General features: G+C 45.0%; 2 protein-coding genes across 2 annotated transcripts; one reads left to right on the top strand and one right to left on the bottom strand.

Annotated features, from left to right (window-relative positions):
- Nucleotides 1-181: 181 nt before the first annotated feature.
- Nucleotides 182-10,639, bottom strand: SELENON (selenoprotein N). The gene is made up of 2 exons (XM_075271827.1): nucleotides 10,380-10,639; nucleotides 182-4,132 (listed from the first exon to the last, which is right to left on the bottom strand). Exon 2 carries the CDS (start codon nucleotides 4,128-4,130, stop codon nucleotides 2,436-2,438), a length of 1,695 nt encoding a protein of 564 aa, XP_075127928.1. The 5' UTR covers nucleotides 4,131-4,132; nucleotides 10,380-10,639; the 3' UTR covers nucleotides 182-2,435.
- Nucleotides 10,640-17,910: 7,271 nt separating this feature from the next.
- Nucleotides 17,911-19,731, top strand: LOC142201019 (E3 ubiquitin/ISG15 ligase TRIM25-like). The gene has a single exon (XM_075271825.1). The coding sequence runs from the start codon at nucleotides 18,051-18,053 to the stop codon at nucleotides 19,638-19,640; it is 1,590 nt and encodes a 529-aa protein (XP_075127926.1). The 5' UTR covers nucleotides 17,911-18,050; the 3' UTR covers nucleotides 19,641-19,731.
- Nucleotides 19,732-20,017: the final 286 nt, after the last annotated feature.

The following is a 20,017-nucleotide window of genomic DNA, read 5'->3' as shown; positions in this document are numbered from 1 at the left end:
TTACGGGATCAAATAACGCAACACCCAATGCAGTTGCCATACTGTACACCATTAAAGTTGTATACAGATTTGTTAATCAAGAAAAAATCTGAAAATTTTTGAGAAAATTTTTTTTTTACATGATCACAAAATTGTAATATATAATACACATTTTACTATAATAATTGGAACATTCCTTAATTCTGAGATTAACCCCAAACGGACAGGTGCTGAGTTACCAAATATTATGTATTATGGGATGTCATTGTGTGTATTCACATGTACAGGAGCCGAGACAGAACCAGCGCTCGAATCTCAGAATTTCTGCCGCATTAAAGGGATTTCAGATGTCTACGATTAACCCTCTAGAAGCCTTTTGGATAACACAACACACATGAAAATTATCTCCTAAAATAATAAAAATTCTAACATTGTTAAAATAGAAAAATAGTGAAACTGTCTAAATATATATAAAACAGGTAACTTGGATCCGTCCTATTCTTGGGTCGGATCCTATCTCTGCATAGCAACACTTAGTAATTGTGTCGATACATTTTCACAACATATAATGTAACACAAGACTAACAGTAAGATGTGGTACCGCATGGGCGGAGTCATAGGTGACTTGCTTGTACATAGTGACAGGACTGGGAGGCGACTATGAAAGTTAGTGATCATTATCCTATGTTATAGCAATGGGGGAAGTCAGGACCCCATTCTCCATTAGCAAGAGCCGCCCTCTACATTTTTTGGATGACCACCTCTAAAGGTCATACTGTTATAAGCTCCTCATGGGCGGAGCATGACACAGGAATTATAACCACATAAATGGGCACATCCTTGTGTCATGCTCCTCCCCCCTCAGTGCATGCACAATATCAGTGGCTCTGTTCTGACGATTTCCCATGTACAGCCAGTGGGTCTGCATATATTTTTATGGTTTGGCTCCACCTACCAGCCCCACCCCTGAGGAGTTCTTTATAATACATCTGACATTCCTTATGGCCTAATCCATGTACATTACTACAGTTACCTTAGACCTCACCTACTATGACCTTATATTTTGACAACCCACCTGAATCTTTCCAGGCGTCACTTACAAAATTTAAAAAAAAAAAAATCATTTGTAGGAATGAAAACAAAGTAGCAGGAGAGGAAGAAAGTTCCCCCTCCCTAAATCTGAGCTGCACAAAACAGATCAGGCCTAACCCGTTCATAGTAAATTTAGGATAAAACCGTCATATAGCGCAGCAGGTCCAGGGCAAGGAGAAATTCTCCTTCTCCCCTGTTGTAATATACAAAAATATTGGCACGTACAATACATAGAAGCAGAATATTGTGTGTCCATTGGTGCATAGTTCACACTGGGCAGACAAAAACCCACACATTTACTCCCAGCATGGCCTGCTCTGAGGCGTTGGGTCTGAAGTCTAAACAAGGGTTGGTTACGTAAGCCCCTTCCCTCCAGCCCTGACTTGGTGGACATTAGAGGAGTCCTTGGTCTATGCAGTCCAAGGGGCGGGATCACTTTAAGGGGGTATTCCACAGGACATGCCATAAATATCCCATTATAGTTGGTCAGTACCACCTCTGGGGCACGGACCAATGTTGAGAATGAGGGTCTCCCGATCCCAGTTCCATTGATACAGAGAATGAGTAGAGTGGTGGTTGCACAAGTACGGGACTCTCTTCCATGATATCCTCATTCTTGATGTAGGTATAGATCCTAGAGGTGGATAGGCCATAAACCTCCGTGAGAACACCCCTTTAAGTTACTCCCCATAGGTAGGTCATCCTACAGATCCCCTAAACTTAAACTGTGGTGGTTTCCCATTAAGAATCACTTCTAGAGCAGGGCGTACACAATGGCCAAATAGTCAGACTGTACCACTTCTAGGGGCCATAGTCATAATGGGGGTATCACCATCTATACCAATTGTGTCTTCTTCCTAGGTATCTTTTTGGTAGGGGTTTCACTTCTAGGACTACCACCTGTTGGGAGAATAAAGGTCTCCAGTCTAGAGAGTAGAAGATAATGACCATGTGCAGACACTTCCAGAGAAGTTTTTGGAAGTTACAAGGGTAGAAAGCCAAATTTTCATCTCATCTATTTTTGTCTGGACATCAGAGGCCCCCATTCTCCCAACATCTGAGGGTCCCAAGAGTTGGATCCAACATCTACAAGATAATTCTGGCCATACAAGACTTATATCAATGACACCCTGGTACGCCTAACTGATCGACCCTAAAGGATGGGACACGAGCACCATGAGAGTAAAGTAGTCGTGTGCTGCAAGCTAAGCACCCCTAAAGTAATACCTATGAGGTAATACTGTATTCGGAGGTAACACTCAAAGTGGTATCAACCCAAGATGTTGGTCGTGACTCTACATTAAAACCAACCAACCAAAAAAAAAAAAAAAAGAATTAGAAAAATACAATTCTGGAGGTTTGACCTAGGACTCCAAATAGGGTCTCGCTTTCTCCAATCCTTCTTTCAAAAATTTGACATAGGTGGAAGTAGAGACATCTTCCAAACCATCAGAGAAGCTAAACAGGCTGGAGTCCACTTCTTCTGGCTTCACGGAAGTGATATCTAGAAAATAATTGGCATTAATATGGTGGACGACGGTTCCATTCGGAAGACAGATCATCATCTCCACCGGAAAGTTATACTTCTCCAGGTGGAGCGAGGCATAGGTTGCATACGAATTGTTGTCTTTGTTGCTTTGAATTTCCTCAAGTTCTTTCACCAGCGACCAACTACTGATGAAGCTCTCGTTGAGCAAAGCAAGAACGGGCAAACTCTCCAGGACAGTCTCCCGGAGAGTTCGCCCCGAACCTCAGCAGGACTGATCGTCCAATGCACCCCATAGTAAGACCGAGTGCACAAGTTTCTTTTCGGCAAACGCTCTATCGAAAGCTTCCGTGAAAGGAAAATATGAAACCTTCTTGAAAGGGTACATGGTGACTTCAAGTTTTTTGGAGGCATCTTCCCAACTTATCTGCGACTCCCAGGTTATCTCCTCAAATACAAATTCTAGAGGTTCCCCATCAGGGTTCCGACTGTCCACGACATTGCCATTTTCGTCGTAGATCACTGAAGGGATGGACGGACCTAATGATTCCAATTCCATCTGGGGCAAGTATCCAATGTCCACCTCCATGTTGCTGCTTTCACTCGGTCCATACAACCATTCCATGTCCACATTTAGAGTCCGGTTATTTGGGACAAACAGCTTGAAGTATCTCACGTGGGACGCATCCTTGGACAGGACTATATGGCCGGTGAACTGACCAGGAGAAAACCAGAAAGGGAAATTTGGTGGTTCATTAAGCTGAAACTCGGCATGGATCCGAAAGACAATATCGTAGTAGAAGTCACTGACTGCTCGGATACAAGCCACCGAACCTTGTGGTGCAAACCTTGTCTTGACAAATGGACGGGGATGGAACATAGATAGAAGTTTATGGATGAGGACTTCTTTCCCTTTTGGAGGTGGAGGATAAATTCTGTTATTAGGCAAATATCCAGTGAAGATATTGAGCTCGCTGGGGATGATCCACCAAGGATCTCCAACATTCACTTTATTTTTTGGTGGGAGGAAGGCCTTGAATTGCCGGGCAAAAAACACAGTGTTGGGCACAACTGGTGTCGTCCAGTTTCTCAGTCCTGAAAGAGCACTGTTGGTGATTCCCAAAAACCCGTCTTTACTCTTGGTCATGGTCTCCATGAGCAAAGGTTGAAAGATGGCAGAGACAGTTAGTGTTTCTCCATTGGGATCCAAGTTGTCGTCTTCTTCATAGTCAAATGCTGGAGTGATCCCTGTAAACTTCTCAGCAATAGGTCTGAACTCTTCAGGACTGATGTACAAATCATTGTCGGTATCAAGTGAAGAGAAGAGGAGAAGACCCTCCATACCCAGAGTCCGCAGGGCCGCCTCCTGGCGCTTCACTAGTTCATTATCACGGTACAACCGAACACCAACCACTAGGACCATGAGCAAAGTGAGGATCAATGTCCACCGAAAACACTTTAAGCAAAAGGAAGAACTTTTTTCTTCCTTGACTTTCTCTTTGTCCACAGTTTCTTGGTGTGCACCATTCTTCAATTCTGTGTCTTTTTTCCTTTTGCGAAGATCACTTGTCATATCTGAAAGTAAGAAGAAACTTTTATTACATGTGTCAGAAAAAAGTGAACATACCGCCAAGTAATGTACTATAAATTACGAGAAAATACATTTACTACAGATCTAGAACTTCTCTATGTACAAAAATATAACTACTATAATACTACTTCTATGTACAAGAATATAACTACTATAATACTGCTCCTATGTACAAGAATATAACTACTATAATACTACCTACTATGTACAAGAATATAACTACTATAATACTACCTCCTATGTACAAGAATATAACTACTATAATACTACTCATATGTACAAGAATATAACTACTATAATACTACTCCTATGTACAAGAATATAACTCCTATAATACTACCTCCTATGTACAAGAATATAACTACTATAATACTGCTCCTATGTACAAGAATATAACTACTATAATACTACTCCTATGTACAAGAATATAACTACTATAATACTACTCCTATGTACAAGAATATAACTCCTATAATACTACCTCCTATGTACAAGAATATAACTACTATAATACTGCTCCTATGTACAAGAATATAACTACTATAATACTACTCCTATGTACAAGAATATAACTACTATAATACTACCTCCTATGTACAAGAATATAACTACTATAATACTACTCCTATGTACAAGAATATAACTACTATAATACTACTCCTATGTACAAGAATATAACTACTATAATACTACTCCTATGTACAAGAATATAACTACTATAATACTGCTCCTATGTACAAGAATATAACTCCTATAATACTACCTCCTATGTACAAGAATATAACTACTATAATACTGCTCCTATGTACAAGAATATAACTACTATAATACTACTCCTATGTACAAGAATATAACTACTATAATACTACCTCCTATGTACAAGAATATAACTACTATAATACTACTCCTATGTACAAGAATATAACTACTATAATACTACTCCTATGTACAAGAATATAACTACTATAATACTGCTCCTATGTACAAGAATATAACTACTATAATACTACCTACTATGTACAAGAATATAACTACTATAATACTACTCCTATGTACAAGAATATAACTACTATAATACTACCTCCTATGTACAAGAATATAACTACTATAATACTACCTCCTATGTACAAAAATATAACTACTATAATACTGCTCCTATGTACAAGAATATAACTACTATAATACTGCTCCTATGTACAAGAATATAACTACTATAATACTACCTACTATGTACAAGAATATAACTACTATAATACTACTCCTATGTACAAGAATATAACTACTATAATACTACTCCTATGTACAAGAATATAACTACTATAATACTACCTCCTATGTACAAGAATATTACTACTATAATACTACTCCTATGTACAAGAATATAACTACTATAATACTGCTCCTATGTACAAGAATATAACTACTATAATACTACTCCTATGTACAAGAATATAACTACTATAATACTACCTCCTATGTACAAGAATATTACTACTATAATACTACTCCTATGTTCCAGAATATAACTACTATAATACTACTCCTATGTACAAGAATATAACTACTATAATACTACCTCCTATGTATAAGAATATTACTACTATAATACTACCTCCTATGTACAAGAATATAACTACTATAATACTAATCCTATGTACAAGAATATAACTACTATAATACTGCTCCTATGTACAAGAATATAACTACTATAATACTAATCCTATGTACAAGAATATAACTACTATAATACTACTCCTATGTACAAGAATATAACTACTATAATACTACTCCTATGTACAAGAATATAACTACTATAATACTGCTCCTATGTACAAGAATATAACTACTATAATACTGCTCCTATGTACAAGAATATAACTACTATAATACTACTCCTATGTATAAGAATATTACTAGTATAATACTACCTCCTATGTACAAGAATATAACTACTATAATACTAATCCTATGTACAAGAATATAACTACTATAATACTGCTCCTATGTACAAGAATATAACTACTATAATACTGCTCCTATGTACAAGAATATAACTACTATAATACTACTCCTATGTACAAGAATATAACTACTATAATACTGCTCCTATGTACAAGAATATAACTACTATAATACTACCTCCTATGTACAAGAATATTACTACTATAATACTGCTCCTATGTACAAGAATATAACTACTATAATACTACTCCTATGTACAAGAACATAACTACTATAATACTGCTCCTATATACAAGAATATAACTACTATAATACTACTCCTATGTACAAGAATATAACTACTATAATACTACCTCCTATGTACAAGAATATAACTACTATAATACTGCTCCTATGTACAAGAATATAACTACTATAATACTACCTCCTATGTACAAGAATATAACTACTATAATACTAATCCTATGTACAAGAGTATAACTACTATAATACTACTCCTATGTACAAGAATATAACTACTATAATACTACTCCTATGTACAAGAATATAACTACTATAATACTGCTCCTATGTACAAGAATATAACTACTATAATACTGCACCTATGTACAAGAATATAACTACTATAATACTACTCCTATGTACAAGAATATAACTACTATAATACTGCTCCTATGTACAAGAATATAACTACTATAATACTACTCCTATGTACAAGAATATAACTACTATAATACTACCTCCTATGTACAAGAATATAACTACTATAATACTGCTCCTATGTACAGGAATATAACTACTATAATACTACCCCTATGTACAAGAATATAACTACTATAATACTGCTCCTATGTACAGGACTATAACTACTATAATACTGCTCCTATGTACAAGAATATAACTACTATAATACTACTCTTATGTACAAGAATATAACTACTATAATACTACTCCTATGTACAAGAATATAACTACTATAATACTACTCCTATGTACAAGAATATAACTACTATAATACTGCTCCTATGTACAAGAATCTATGGAGAACACCTCTCCCTCTCTCTCTCTCTCTCTCTCTCTCTCTCTCTATATATATATATTTAGCATCCTCTGTATATTTACAAAGCTAACTCTTCCTATAATAGGACTGCTGCTGTATATATTATACATCTATAGATACGTGGCGGTATAACACATTCAGTGCAAGGTCACAGTCGGTGTGTCAGGGATATGTAATGAGCTGATGCTGAGATAAACCAGCGGGGTGTCTGATACCTCGGGGCTGAAACTCTCATTTATCACATTTGGCCACTCTGCAGCACATAATATAGTCACAATCTCTCCCTGTCTCATATATATATATATACACAGCTGTAGCAGAAGACCATTGACCTGTTCCTTTTGTACATATAATGCGGTTCTTCACATCACATCTTGACATTACAATGTCACACACTCAGCTCTGCTACATCCACAGTGTTTTCTATTCCATGTTGTGCGGAGATTTTGCAGCTTTTCACAAAACGCAAGAAAATCAAACTAAGTGCAAGTTTATCCTGCGGGCGTTCACCTCGATCAATGCCAATACCGGGCTCCAGGGCCTGACGTGCGTCATTTGTTTCCCTTCGGCCGGCGGGGGTGCAGGTCACTGCTACAATGTGCACAGAGTCAGATGTATCAGCCCTGGAGCCGTCCTATTGTGTGCAGCTATAAAGGGGGGTTCCTATCGCTGGGTCCTTCAGGTCCTGAAAATAAATGGGGCAGCAATCCGTCATGTCATCCCTCCGGGGCGCTAGAACACCCCCACCAAAATGAATAAGCAGGATGGGTTTGTCCTCTCTTTAGTCAGGACCTGTTGGGATCAGACCCATCACATATTAGAGGATCTAGTGAAAACCTCAGATTTAAAGGGGTGTTCCACTCTTGCACTATGTGGTCAGGATGGATCACCACAAGGCTGGGTCTACAAGGTGACTCTGGGGATGAGATCTTGTGTCATTTGTGTCACAACTACTGAAATAAAAATGGGGTCACCGAAAATCCAGCAGAATTTGGACCCATTGCAATCTTGACCGTCATGAGGCCAAATGCAGTGATGCAGTGATGATGTCGCCATCGCAGAGACACGATCTTTGGCCGTGCAATATGTGTCACAGGCAAAGTTGTCACAGCAGGTGAATTTAAAGGGGTTGTCCCAAAATGAAGCCTTACCACCTATACACAGGATGGCTGAGAAGTCTCAACAAGGGTGTCCTGGGATAGGGCGGTGGTCACACCTGTGTACGACCTGACAATTCAAAATCTATGGGATGAAGATAGATAAGGGTTACAAGGGGGTCAGCGAGTGGGTTCAGGTAGGACAGTGCTCGATACCCATCAAGATATAGGCAAGAGACAACTCACCGCAAGAGGGGTCAAAGGTTACTGGGGTAAGATACAAAGTAACCCCAATATACATGAGCAGTGCAGGATACAAAGTAACCCCAATATACATGACTGCTGCAGGATACAAGGTAACTCCAATATACATGACTGGTGCAGGATACAAGGTAACCCCAATATACATGACTGGTGCAGGATACAAGGTAACCCCAATATACATGACTGGTGCAGGATACAAAGTAACCCCAATATACATGACCACTGCAGGATACAAAGTAACCCCAATATACATGACTGGTGCAGGATACAAGGTAACTCCAATATACATGACTGGTGCAGGATACAAAGTAACCCCAATATACATGACTGGTGCAGGATACAAGGTAACCCCAATATACATGACTGGTGCAGGATACAAGGTAACCCCAATACACATGACTGGTGCAGGATACAAGGTAACCCCAATATACATGACTGGTGCAGGATACAAGGTAACCCCAATACACATGACTGGTGCAGGATACAAGGTAACCCCAATATACATGACTGGTGCAGGATACAAAGTAACCCCAATATACATGACTGGTGCAGGATACAAGGTAACCCCAATATACATGACTGGTGCAGGATACAAGGTAACCCCAATATACATGAGCAGTGCAGGATACAAAGTAACCCCAATATACATGAGCGGTGCAGGATACAAAGTAACCCCAATATACATGACTGGTGCAGGATACAAGGTAACCCCAATATACATGACTGGTGCAGGATACAAGGTAACCCCAATATACATGACTGGTGCAGGATACAAGGTAACCCCAATATACATGACCGATGCAGGATACAAGGTAACTCCAATATACATGACCGATGCAGGATACAAGGTAACCCCAATATACATGACTGGTGCAGGATACAAAGTAACCCCAATATACATGACTGGTGCAGGATACAAGGTAACCCCAATATACATGACCGATGCAGGATACAAAGTAACCCCAATATACATGACCACTGCAGGATACAAAGTAACCCCAATATACATGAGCAGTGCAGGATACAAAGTAACCCCAATACACATGACTGGTGCAGGATAGAAGGTAACTCCAGCCTTTGATACATTGAACATATATGGACAATCCCTTTCAGAAACTTATAAGAAGTACAGAATGATTACAGATGACTTCCCTCGTACAAGGCTCCTGCTGGGAGTTGTAGTCTGACAATAGTTGGAGTGATGGAGATTTCTGAGCCCTGTTATACGGCGACAACCTCTGCACAACTGACAGCAGTGATGGCCGCCAGATGTGGAGGGATCCCGGGCTATGACAGACCCATACCGGGCTCACTGTATAGCGTCCACACCCCCCCGCCCTGACTGACCCCAGGAATATACTGACATTTACAATCTATAGAGGGCGCCCCCTAGGGGGCAGAAAAACATAAAATAACACCCTAATGCTACAAATTGCTACAAACCAGCAGCTCTGTCGCTATAACTAAACCTGTCTAACTTTTTCGTATCGCTAAAATCAGACATAAGCCCGCCGCCTCTGCGCAAACCGCCTTATCGATGGCGCTTTGCAGATTCTGCACCACGGCGTATGACGGCGCCATCGATGGGTTAAAAGGGGGTGCAAAGAAAGTTCTGGGATACAAATCGCACGAAAGACGCAGCAGATACGGAGAATTAACCCCGTGTTGTCATGAGCTTAAAGTGACGGTCAGTACACAGGACATTTAGAGATGAGAGCCAGCAGGGCGCCCCCTACAGTACAATGTCATAGGATTAGGGGGAGAATAATCAGCACATCAGGCTGAGGAGGAAGAGGAAGAGGAAGAGGAAGAGGAAGATGAAGATGAAGATGAAGAGCTCGCACTCACCTCCCTCACTGCCGGCCACAATGAAGCTCTGCTGTCTGCACACAGGGCCTTAACACCTCCTCCACCGAGGGGGGAACCCAAAACTCCCTCACATGTCTCCTCCTCCCCGGAATCCTCCCCCCTGTACACAGCTATAGCACCGAGAATAATATCTCCGGGTAACCTCGGCTCAGTGTATACAGATGCTCCATGTGAATAAGAATAACGTATTTGTGGCTGCCATCTCCCCCCGTCAGCGGCACAGTGGTACAGTCCGGGGATGCCGCCTGATGCCGCTGTACGTGAGGGGACGACAGCTTAACACGTTAGTTGCTGGTGTAATCTGAGCAGAGGCTCAAAGGGGGGCGCAACCATCCTATGTAAGGAGGGGGGTGGGGGTAACCATCCTGTGCGGCGTGGGGGAAGCAGATGTTGTATTAACTCTTTGTCTGCTGGGCCATGAAGTCAATAGCTGGGACAGATGGCAGGAAGGGATTTCTGTGGTCAGGTACACAGTGTTAATAAAATAAATAATAATAATAATAATAATAATAAGAAACAATAAAATATCTATAAAACAGGATGGCAGTCGTTCCAGGCATTATCCAGGCAGTGTTATCTAAGCACCAGTTGTGGCGGTATTATTTGATCACTTTCTACCAGTATTATTTAGGCACTTTATAGCAGAATACCACTGTGGCCCCCGTGCTCCTCCTGTTCCTCCTTGCACAATGGCAGAGGTAGCAGTCCTGCTGCTGGGTTGTGGCCCCCTCCACGTCTCCTGGTGTACCCGCTTGTCTCCTGGTAGCGCCGCCAGTGTGTCACCTTGCACCGCAGACTGTCCAGGAGTTGGCAGATGCTTTAGTCCAGGTCTAGGAGGAGATCCCTCAGGAGACCATCCGTAACCTCATCAGGAGCATGTCCAGGTGTTGTAGGGAGGTCATACAGATACGTGGAGGTCACACACACTACTCAGCCTCATCAGGAGCATGTCCAGGTGTTGTAGGGAGGTCATACAGATACGTGGAGGTCACACACACTACTCAGCCTCATCAGGAGCATGTCCAGGTATTGTAGGGAGGTCATACAGATACGTGGAGGCCGCACACACTACTCAGCCTCATCAGGAGCATGTCCAGGTGTTGTAGGGAGGTCATACAGGCACATGGAGGTCACACACACTACTCAGCCTCATCAGGAGCATGTCCAGGTGTTGTAGGGAGGTCATACAGATACGTGGAGGTCACACACACTACTCAGCCTCATCAGGAGCATGTCCAGGTGTTGTAGGGAGGTCATACAGGCCCGTGGAGGCCGCACACACTACTCAGCCTCATCAGGAGCATGTCCAGGTGTTGTAGGGAGGTCATATAGACACGTGGAGGTCACACACACTACTCAGCCTCATCAGGAGCATGTCCAGGTGTTGTAGGGAGGTCATACAGATACGTGGAGGTCACACACACTACTCAGCCTCATCAGGAGCATGTCCAGGTGTTGTAGGGAGGTCATATAGACACGTGGAGGTCACACACACTACTCAGCCTCATCAGGAGCATGTCCAGGTATTGTAGGGAGGTCATACAGATACGTGGAGGTCACACACACTACTCAGCCTCATCAGGAGCATGTCCAGGTGTTGTAGGGAGGTCATATAGACACGTGGAGGTCACACACACTACTCAGCCTCATCAGGAGGATGTCCAGGTGTTGTAGGGAGGTCATACAGACACGTGGAGGTCACACACACTACTCAGCCTCATCAGGAGCATGTCCAGGTGTTGTAGGGAGGTCATACAGATACGTGGAGGTCACACACACTACTCAGCCTCATCAGGAGCATGTCCAGGTGTTGTAGGGAGGTCATACAGACATGTGGAGGCCGCACACACTACTCAGCCTCATCAGGAGCATGTCCAGGTGTTGTAGGGAGGTCATACAGATACGTGGAGGTCACACACACTACTCAGCCCCATCAGGAGCATGTCCAGGTGTTGTAGGGAGGTCATATAGACACATGGAGGTCACACACACTACTCAGCCTCATCAGGAGCATGTCCAGGTGTTGTAGGGAGGTCATATAGACACGTGGAGGTCACACACACTACTCAGCCTCATCAGGAGCATGTCCAGGTGTTGTAGGGAGGTCATACAGATACGTGGAGGTCACACACACTACTCAGCCTCATCAGGAGCATGTCCAGGTATTGTAGGGAGGTCATACAGATACGTGGAGGTCACACACACTACTCAGCCTCATCAGGAGCATGTCCAGGTGTTGTAGGGAGGTCATATAGACACGTGGAGGTCACACACACTACTCAGCCTCATCAGGAGGATGTCCAGGTGTTGTAGGGAGGTCATACAGACACGTGGAGGTCACACACACTACTCAGCCTCATCAGGAGCATGTCCAGGTGTTGTAGGGAGGTCATACAGATACGTGGAGGTCACACACACTACTCAGCCTCATCAGGAGCATGTCCAGGTGTTGTAGGGAGGTCATACAGGCATGTGGAGGTCACACACACTACTCAGCCTCATCAGGAGCATGTCCAGGTGTTGTAGGGAGGTCATACAGATACGTGGAGGTCACACACACTACTCAGCCCCATCAGGAGCATGTCCAGGTGTTGTAGGGAGGTCATACAGATACGTGGAGGTCACACACACTACTCAGCCTCATCAGGAGCATGTCCAGGTATTGTAGGGAGGTCATACAGATACGTGGAGGTCACACACACTACTCAGCCTCATCAGGAGCATGTCCAGGTGTTGTAGGGAGGTCATATAGACACGTGGAGGTCACACACACTACTCAGCCTCATCAGGAGCATGCCCAGGTGTTGTAGGGAGGTCATACAGATACGTGGAGGTCACATACACTACTCAGCCTCATCAGGAGCATGCCCAGGTGTTGTAGGGAGGTCATACAGATACGTGGAGGTCACATACACTACTCAGCCTCATCAGGAGGATGTCCAGGTGTTGTAGGGAGGTCATACAGACACGTGGAGGTCACACACACTACTCAGCCTCATCAGGAGCATGTCCAGGTGTTGTAGGGAGGTCATACAGATACGTGGAGGTCACACACACTACTCAGCCCCATCAGGAGCATGTCCAGGTGTTGTAGGGAGGTCATACAGATACGTGGAGGTCACACACACTACTCAGCCTCATCAGGAGCATGTCCAGGTATTGTAGGGAGGTCATACAGATACGTGGAGGTCACACACACTACTCAGCCTCATCAGGAGCATGTCCAGGTGTTGTAGGGAGGTCATACAGATACGTGGAGGTCACACACACTACTCAGCCTCATCAGGAGCATGTCCAGGTGTTGTAGGGAGGTCATACAGGCATGTGGAGGTCACACACACTACTCAGCCTCATCAGGAGCATGTCCAGGTGTTGTAGGGAGGTCATACAGATACGTGGAGGTCACACACACTACTCAGCCTCATCAGGAGCATGTCCAGGTGTTGTAGGGAGGTCATACAGGCCCGTGGAGGTCACACACACTACTCAGCCTCATCAGGAGAATGTCCAGGTGTTGTAGGGAGGTCATACAGGCCCGTGGAGGTCACACACACTACTCAGCCTCATCAGGAGCATGTCCAGGTGTTGTAGGGAGGTCATACAGGCCCGTGGAGGTCACACACACTACTCAGCCCCATCAGGAGCATACCCAGGTGTTGTAGGGAGGTCATACAGATACGTGGAGGTCGCACACACTACTCAGCCTCATCAGGAGGATGCCCAGGTGTTGTAGGGAGGTCATACAGATACGTGGAGGTCACACACACTACTCAGCCTCATCAGGAGCATGTCCAGGTATTGTAGGGAGGTCATACAGACATGTGGAGGCCACACACACTACTCAGCCTCATCAGGAGCATGTCCAGGTGTTGTAGGGAGGTCATACAGATACATGGAGGTCACACACACTACTCAGCCTCATCAGGAGCATACCCAGGTGTTGTAGGGAGGTCATACAGATACGTGGAGGTCACACACACTACTCAGCCTCATCAGGAGCATGTCCAGGTGTTGTAGGGAGGTCATACAGATACGTGGAGGTCACACACACTACTCAGCCTCATCAGGAGCATGTCCAGGTGTTGTAGGGAGGTCATACAGATACGTGGAGGTCACACACACTACTCAGCCTCATCAGGAGCATGTCCAGGTGTTGTAGGGAGGTCATACAGATACGTGGAGGTCACATACACTACTCAGCCTCATCAGGAGCATGTCCAGGTGTTGTAGGGAGGTCATACATGCCCGTGGAGGTCACACACACTACTCAGCCTCATCAGGAGCATGTCCAGGTGTTGTAGGGAGGTCATACAGGCATGTGGAGGTCACACACACTACTCAGCCTCATCAGGAGCATGTCCAGGTGTTGTAGGGAGGTCATACAGATACGTGGAGGTCACACACACTACTCAGTCTCATCAGGAGCATGTCCAGGTGTTGTAGGGAGGTCATACAGACACGTGGAGGTCACAGACACTACTCAGCCTCATCAGGAGCATGTCCAGGTATTGTAGGGAGGTCATACAGATACGTGGAGGTCACACACACTACTCAGCCTCATCAGGAGCATGTCCAGGTGTTGTAGGGAGGTCATACAGATACGTGGAGGTCACACACACTACTCAGCCTCATCAGGAGCATGTCCAGGTGTTGTAGGGAGGTCATACAGACATGTGGAGGCCGCACACACTACTCAGCCTCATCAGGAGCATGTCCAGGTGTTGTAGGGAGGTCATACAGACACGTGGAGGTCACACACACTACTCAGCCTCATCAGGAGCATGTCCAGGTGTTGTAGGGAGGTCATACAGATACGTGGAGGTCACACACACTACTCAGCCTCATCAGGAGCATGTCCAGGTGTTGTAGGGAGGTCATACAGGCTCGGGGAGGTCACACACACTACTCAGCCTCATCAGGAGCATGTCCAGGTATTGTAGGGAGGTCATACAGGCACGTGGAGGTCACACACACTACTCAGCCTCATCAGGAGCATGCCCAGGTGTTGTAGGGAGGTCATACAGGCTCGGGGAGGTCACACACACTACTCAGCCTCATCAGGAGCATGTCCAGGTATTGTAGGGAGGTCATACGGACACGTGGAGGTCACACACACTACTCAGCCTCATCAGGAGCATGTCCAGGTATTGTAGGGAGGTCATACGGACACGTGGAGGTCACACACACTACTCAGCCTCATCAGGAGCATGCCCAGGTGTTGTAGGGAGGTTATACAGGCCCGTGGAGGTCACACACACTACTCAGCCTCATCAGGAGCATGTCCAGGTGTTGTAGGGAGGTCATACAGACACGTGGGGGGTCACACACACTACTCAGCCTCATCAGGAGCATGTCCAGGTATTGTAGGGAGGTCATACGGACACGTGGAGGTCACACACACTACTCAGCCTCATCAGGAGCATGTCCAGGTGTTGTAGGGAGGTCATACAGACACGTGGGGGGTCACACACACTACTCAGCCTCATCAGGAGCATGTCCAGGTGTTGTAGGGAGGTCATACAGGCCCGGGGAGGTCACACACACTACTCAGCCTCATCAGGAGCATGTCCAGGTATTGTAGGGAGGTCATACAGACACGTGGGGGGTCACACACACTACTCAGCCTCATCAGGAGCATGTCCAGGTGTTGTAGGGAGGTCATACAGACACGTGGGGGGTCACACACACTACTCAGCCTCATCAGGAGCATGTCCAGGTGTTGTAGGGAGGTTATACAGGCCCGTGGAGGTCACACACACTACTCAGCCTCAGGTTTTGAGGACATTACATCACAGTTGGATCAGACTGTAGTGGGTTTTTCCAGTTTGATTTTGGGCTGTAGGTTTTTTCTGTCCGCTTGAAAAATTGGACATCTTTGTGATCGGACACTTAAGGACAGACGCGGACTGTAAAGAACACACATGATGTCCTATTTAAATCAATGCAAAATGTAACGGACACAGCAAAATCTTGTGCTGACAGTAGCATCGGACACCGACACTAATGTGAACGCCCCCTATTTCTTCTTTGTGTGTCTGTTTCCGTTCTACTATAAGGACAGTATTTGGCGGTCACGTTCTGTATCTTGGTGTTTTCTATCGTCTTTCTTGTATTTTTGGATTCTGTATGTTTTATTATACGATCTATTAATAAATGATATTGGATTATATTTTTTCCTGTTTTGCACTTTGGCGCAGGACTTGGCAGGGAGGTCTCCATATAGGAGACCTCGGCCGGGTATTTGTATCACTAATAGATCCTCCTGTATCACTGTTAGATCCTCCTGTATCACTGATAGATCCTCCTGTATCACTGATAGATCCTCCTGTATCGCTGATAGATCCTTTTATATCACTAATAGATCCTCCTGTATCGCTGATAGATCCTTCTATATCACTGATAGATCCTCCTGTATCGCTGATAGATCCTCCTATATCTCTGATAGATCCTCCTGTATCACTGATAGATCCTTCTATATCACTGATGGATCCTCCTATATCACTGATAGATCCTTCTATATCGCTGATAGATCCTCCTGTATCACTGATAGATCCTCCTGTATCGCTGATAGATCCTCCTATATCACTGATAGATCCTCCTGTATCGCTGATAGATCCTTCTATATCACTGATGGATCCTCCTATATCACTGATAGATCCTTCTATATCACTGATAGATCCTCCTGTATCACTGATAGATCCTCCTATATCTCTGATAGATCCTCCTGTATCACTGATAGATCCTTCTATATCACTGATGGATCCTCCTATATCACTGATAGATCCTTCTATATCGCTGATAGATCCTCCTGTATCACTGATAGATCCTCCTGTATCGCTGATAGATCCTCCTATATCTCTGATAGATCCTCCTGTATCACTGATAGATCCTTCTATATCACTGATAGATCCTTCTATATCGCTGATAGATCCTCCTATATCGCTGATAGATCCTTCTATATCACTGATGGATCCTCCTATATCACTGATAGATCCTCCTATACCGTATATAGTACACCTCTCAGAGCCGCCTATCTTCTGTAGTGATCTGCGCAGAATCCTGACAAATATTATGCTGGATTTTGGGATGATAATATAAAGGACAAATGAGATTTACCTAAATAGGTGCTGAGCCCCAAGAATCCCCACAGATGTGACCGTAGGACAGGTGAATATAGTCTACTGCTCCCTGTTATCAGCCATTTCATCACTAAAGCGTGAAAGGAAAACTGCATTAAAAAATGCCATGTGTGATTCCAGCCTTAAGAAACCTCCCTGCCCCCACGTCCATGTATGTGACTGGCACCAGCCGCCCCTCTTACAACTCTTCTAAACATTGGGGTCAGCGCCCCTTTAAGCCCTGAACACCTGATATAACTTTCCCTCTTGTCTCTGAGTTTTCTTCTGCTTATCAACACAGCGACCAATCCCTGTTCACATTGCACTTTCTGGCAGGGTAGTCTGAGACGGGCGCTGCTATTGGGGGCTGACACACAGTTCAGGGACTGCTGGAGTGTGGGCAGATGAACTCTGCAGTGAGGCTTCCATGTGCCCCGGGGGATCAGTCACAGGCTTGTAGCTGCTGCAGGAGGTCTGCACAGTGCCAGGAGGCCCCCTGCAAAGTCTGCTTGGCTTTGTTTCCTTCTTAGACATGGCTTCTACTGAACTGAAAGAGGAGCTGAACTGTTCCATCTGTCTGAGCATCTACACAGACCCGGCCATGCTGAACTGCGGCCACAACTTCTGCCGGGTCTGCATCAGCCGTGTCTTAGATACCCAGGAAGAAGCGGGAATATACAGCTGTCCTGAATGCAGAGCCGAATATAGCAGCCGCCCTGCAGTGCAGAAGAACATGAAACTATGCAACATAGTGGAATGCTTCCTGTCTTCCAAGCCGGTGCAGGAGCAAGCCGGGATCTTTTGTACCTATTGTGTGCATTGTCCTGTGCCCGCCATCAAGACGTGTCTACAATGTGAGACTTCCCTATGTGATATCCACCTACGGGCGCACAGCAAGCTGGTGGAGCACACACTGACAGAGCCGACCACGTCCTTAGAAAACAGAAAATGCTCCATCCATAAGAAACTACTGGAGTACTACTGTCCCCAGGATGCCGTATGCATCTGCGTGTCCTGCTGCGCCTTCGGAGAGCATCGGGGGCATCAAGTGGCTCTTCTGTACGAGGCCTCCAAGAAGAAGAAGGAGAAACTGAGACTGGTTATGGAGAAACTGACCTCGAAGAGAGAGGAGACCGAAAAGAGGGTCCAAAGTTTACAAGAACATCGTCAAAAAGTGGAAGAGAAAGCGTCTGCCATAACCGAGAGGGTCACCCTGCTGTTCAAGGAGATTCGGGAAGAACTGGAGGTCTTGGAGAAGAAGGTCTTGAATGAGATCACCAGTCAAGAGGACCAGGTTTCACTTCACGTGACCGATCTCATCCAACAACTTCAGATGGAGAAGGACGAGTTGACCAAGAAGATGCAATGCATCGAAGAGCTGTGCAACGTCACCGACCCGTTGACGGTCCTGCAAGGGCGGGAGTCGGAGGCCGCCAACTGCTACGTGGTTGAAGATGGAGACCATGACGAGAGGAAGAGAGACGACAAGAAGGTCCAGGCCGTGTGCGATCTGGATGAAGGTCTGATCTCGGTCATACTACACACCGCCTTAACCGACATTGTGACCGGTCTGAAAGCCAAAAGAGGTTTCAACATGAAGGTGGCCTCGGATATCCTACTGGACGTCAACACGGCCGGGGACTACGTAGCCGTATCCAGGGACTTAAAGACGGCCTCCTGGTCAGAGACTAAGCAGTGCCGGGCCAAGACCCCAGAGCGGTTTGTGAATTATCACATCTTAAGCACCAGGATCTTCACGTCCGGACAGAATTACTGGGAGGTGGAGACCAGTGAATCCGGCTACTGGATGGTGGGATTGGCCTACCCAAGTATCGAGAGGAAAGGAGACCGGGCCGTGACCGGCTACAACAAAAAATCCTGGTGTCTGCGAATGTCCGATAAAACGCACTCCGCCATACACGACTCCAAGATTAACCCCTTATACCCTGAGACGTCTGTACAGAGACTGGGCATATACCTGGACTACGAGACGGGCCGTCTGTCCTTCTACCAGGTGTGCGAGTCCATCAGGCACCTCCACACGTTCATCGCGCACTTCACGGAGCCTCTACACGCCGCCTTCTGCGTGTATAATAATTCCTGGGTCCGTATACGAAGCTGAGATATTAACTCTTCATGCTGATGGGAAGTATGTGATATGGGGGTCATGCAAATATCGGGGGGGGGGGTCACGGATCAGCGTCTGAGCTGTGGTGTCGGTATAGGGCGGCGCTAGACTCGCTGAGCTCCGTATTTTCAGACACATTTATGCTTGGACCTTATTCTGCGACTAGAACAAGCGATATTTTACTATTTTTGATCTGGATGATAATGTTACTGATCTGATATCACCACCAGGGGGCAGCTGTGCAGCTATAGGGTGTGCAGAGGTTATGGGAACACTTGGTCCTTCATTTTTGATGGGCCCCATAAACTCCTCTACTACATAAGAAGGTGCTATAAGTTGCATGGGGGGGTCCTGCGGTCAGGTAGGCGGGA

The sequence above is a fragment of the Leptodactylus fuscus genome, chromosome 4 (assembly GCF_031893055.1).
Source record: "Leptodactylus fuscus isolate aLepFus1 chromosome 4, aLepFus1.hap2, whole genome shotgun sequence".
Classification (NCBI taxonomy): domain Eukaryota; kingdom Metazoa; phylum Chordata; class Amphibia; order Anura; family Leptodactylidae; genus Leptodactylus; species Leptodactylus fuscus.
Note: the sequence above shows the minus strand (reverse complement) of the source record. Positions and strands in the feature narration are given on the sequence as shown.

What these genes read in the sequence shown, in the direction of transcription:
- LOC142201019 (XM_075271825.1), top strand. Translation starts at nt 18,051, where the DNA reads ATGGCTTCTACTGAACTGAAAGAGGAGCTGAACTGTTCCATCTGTCTG.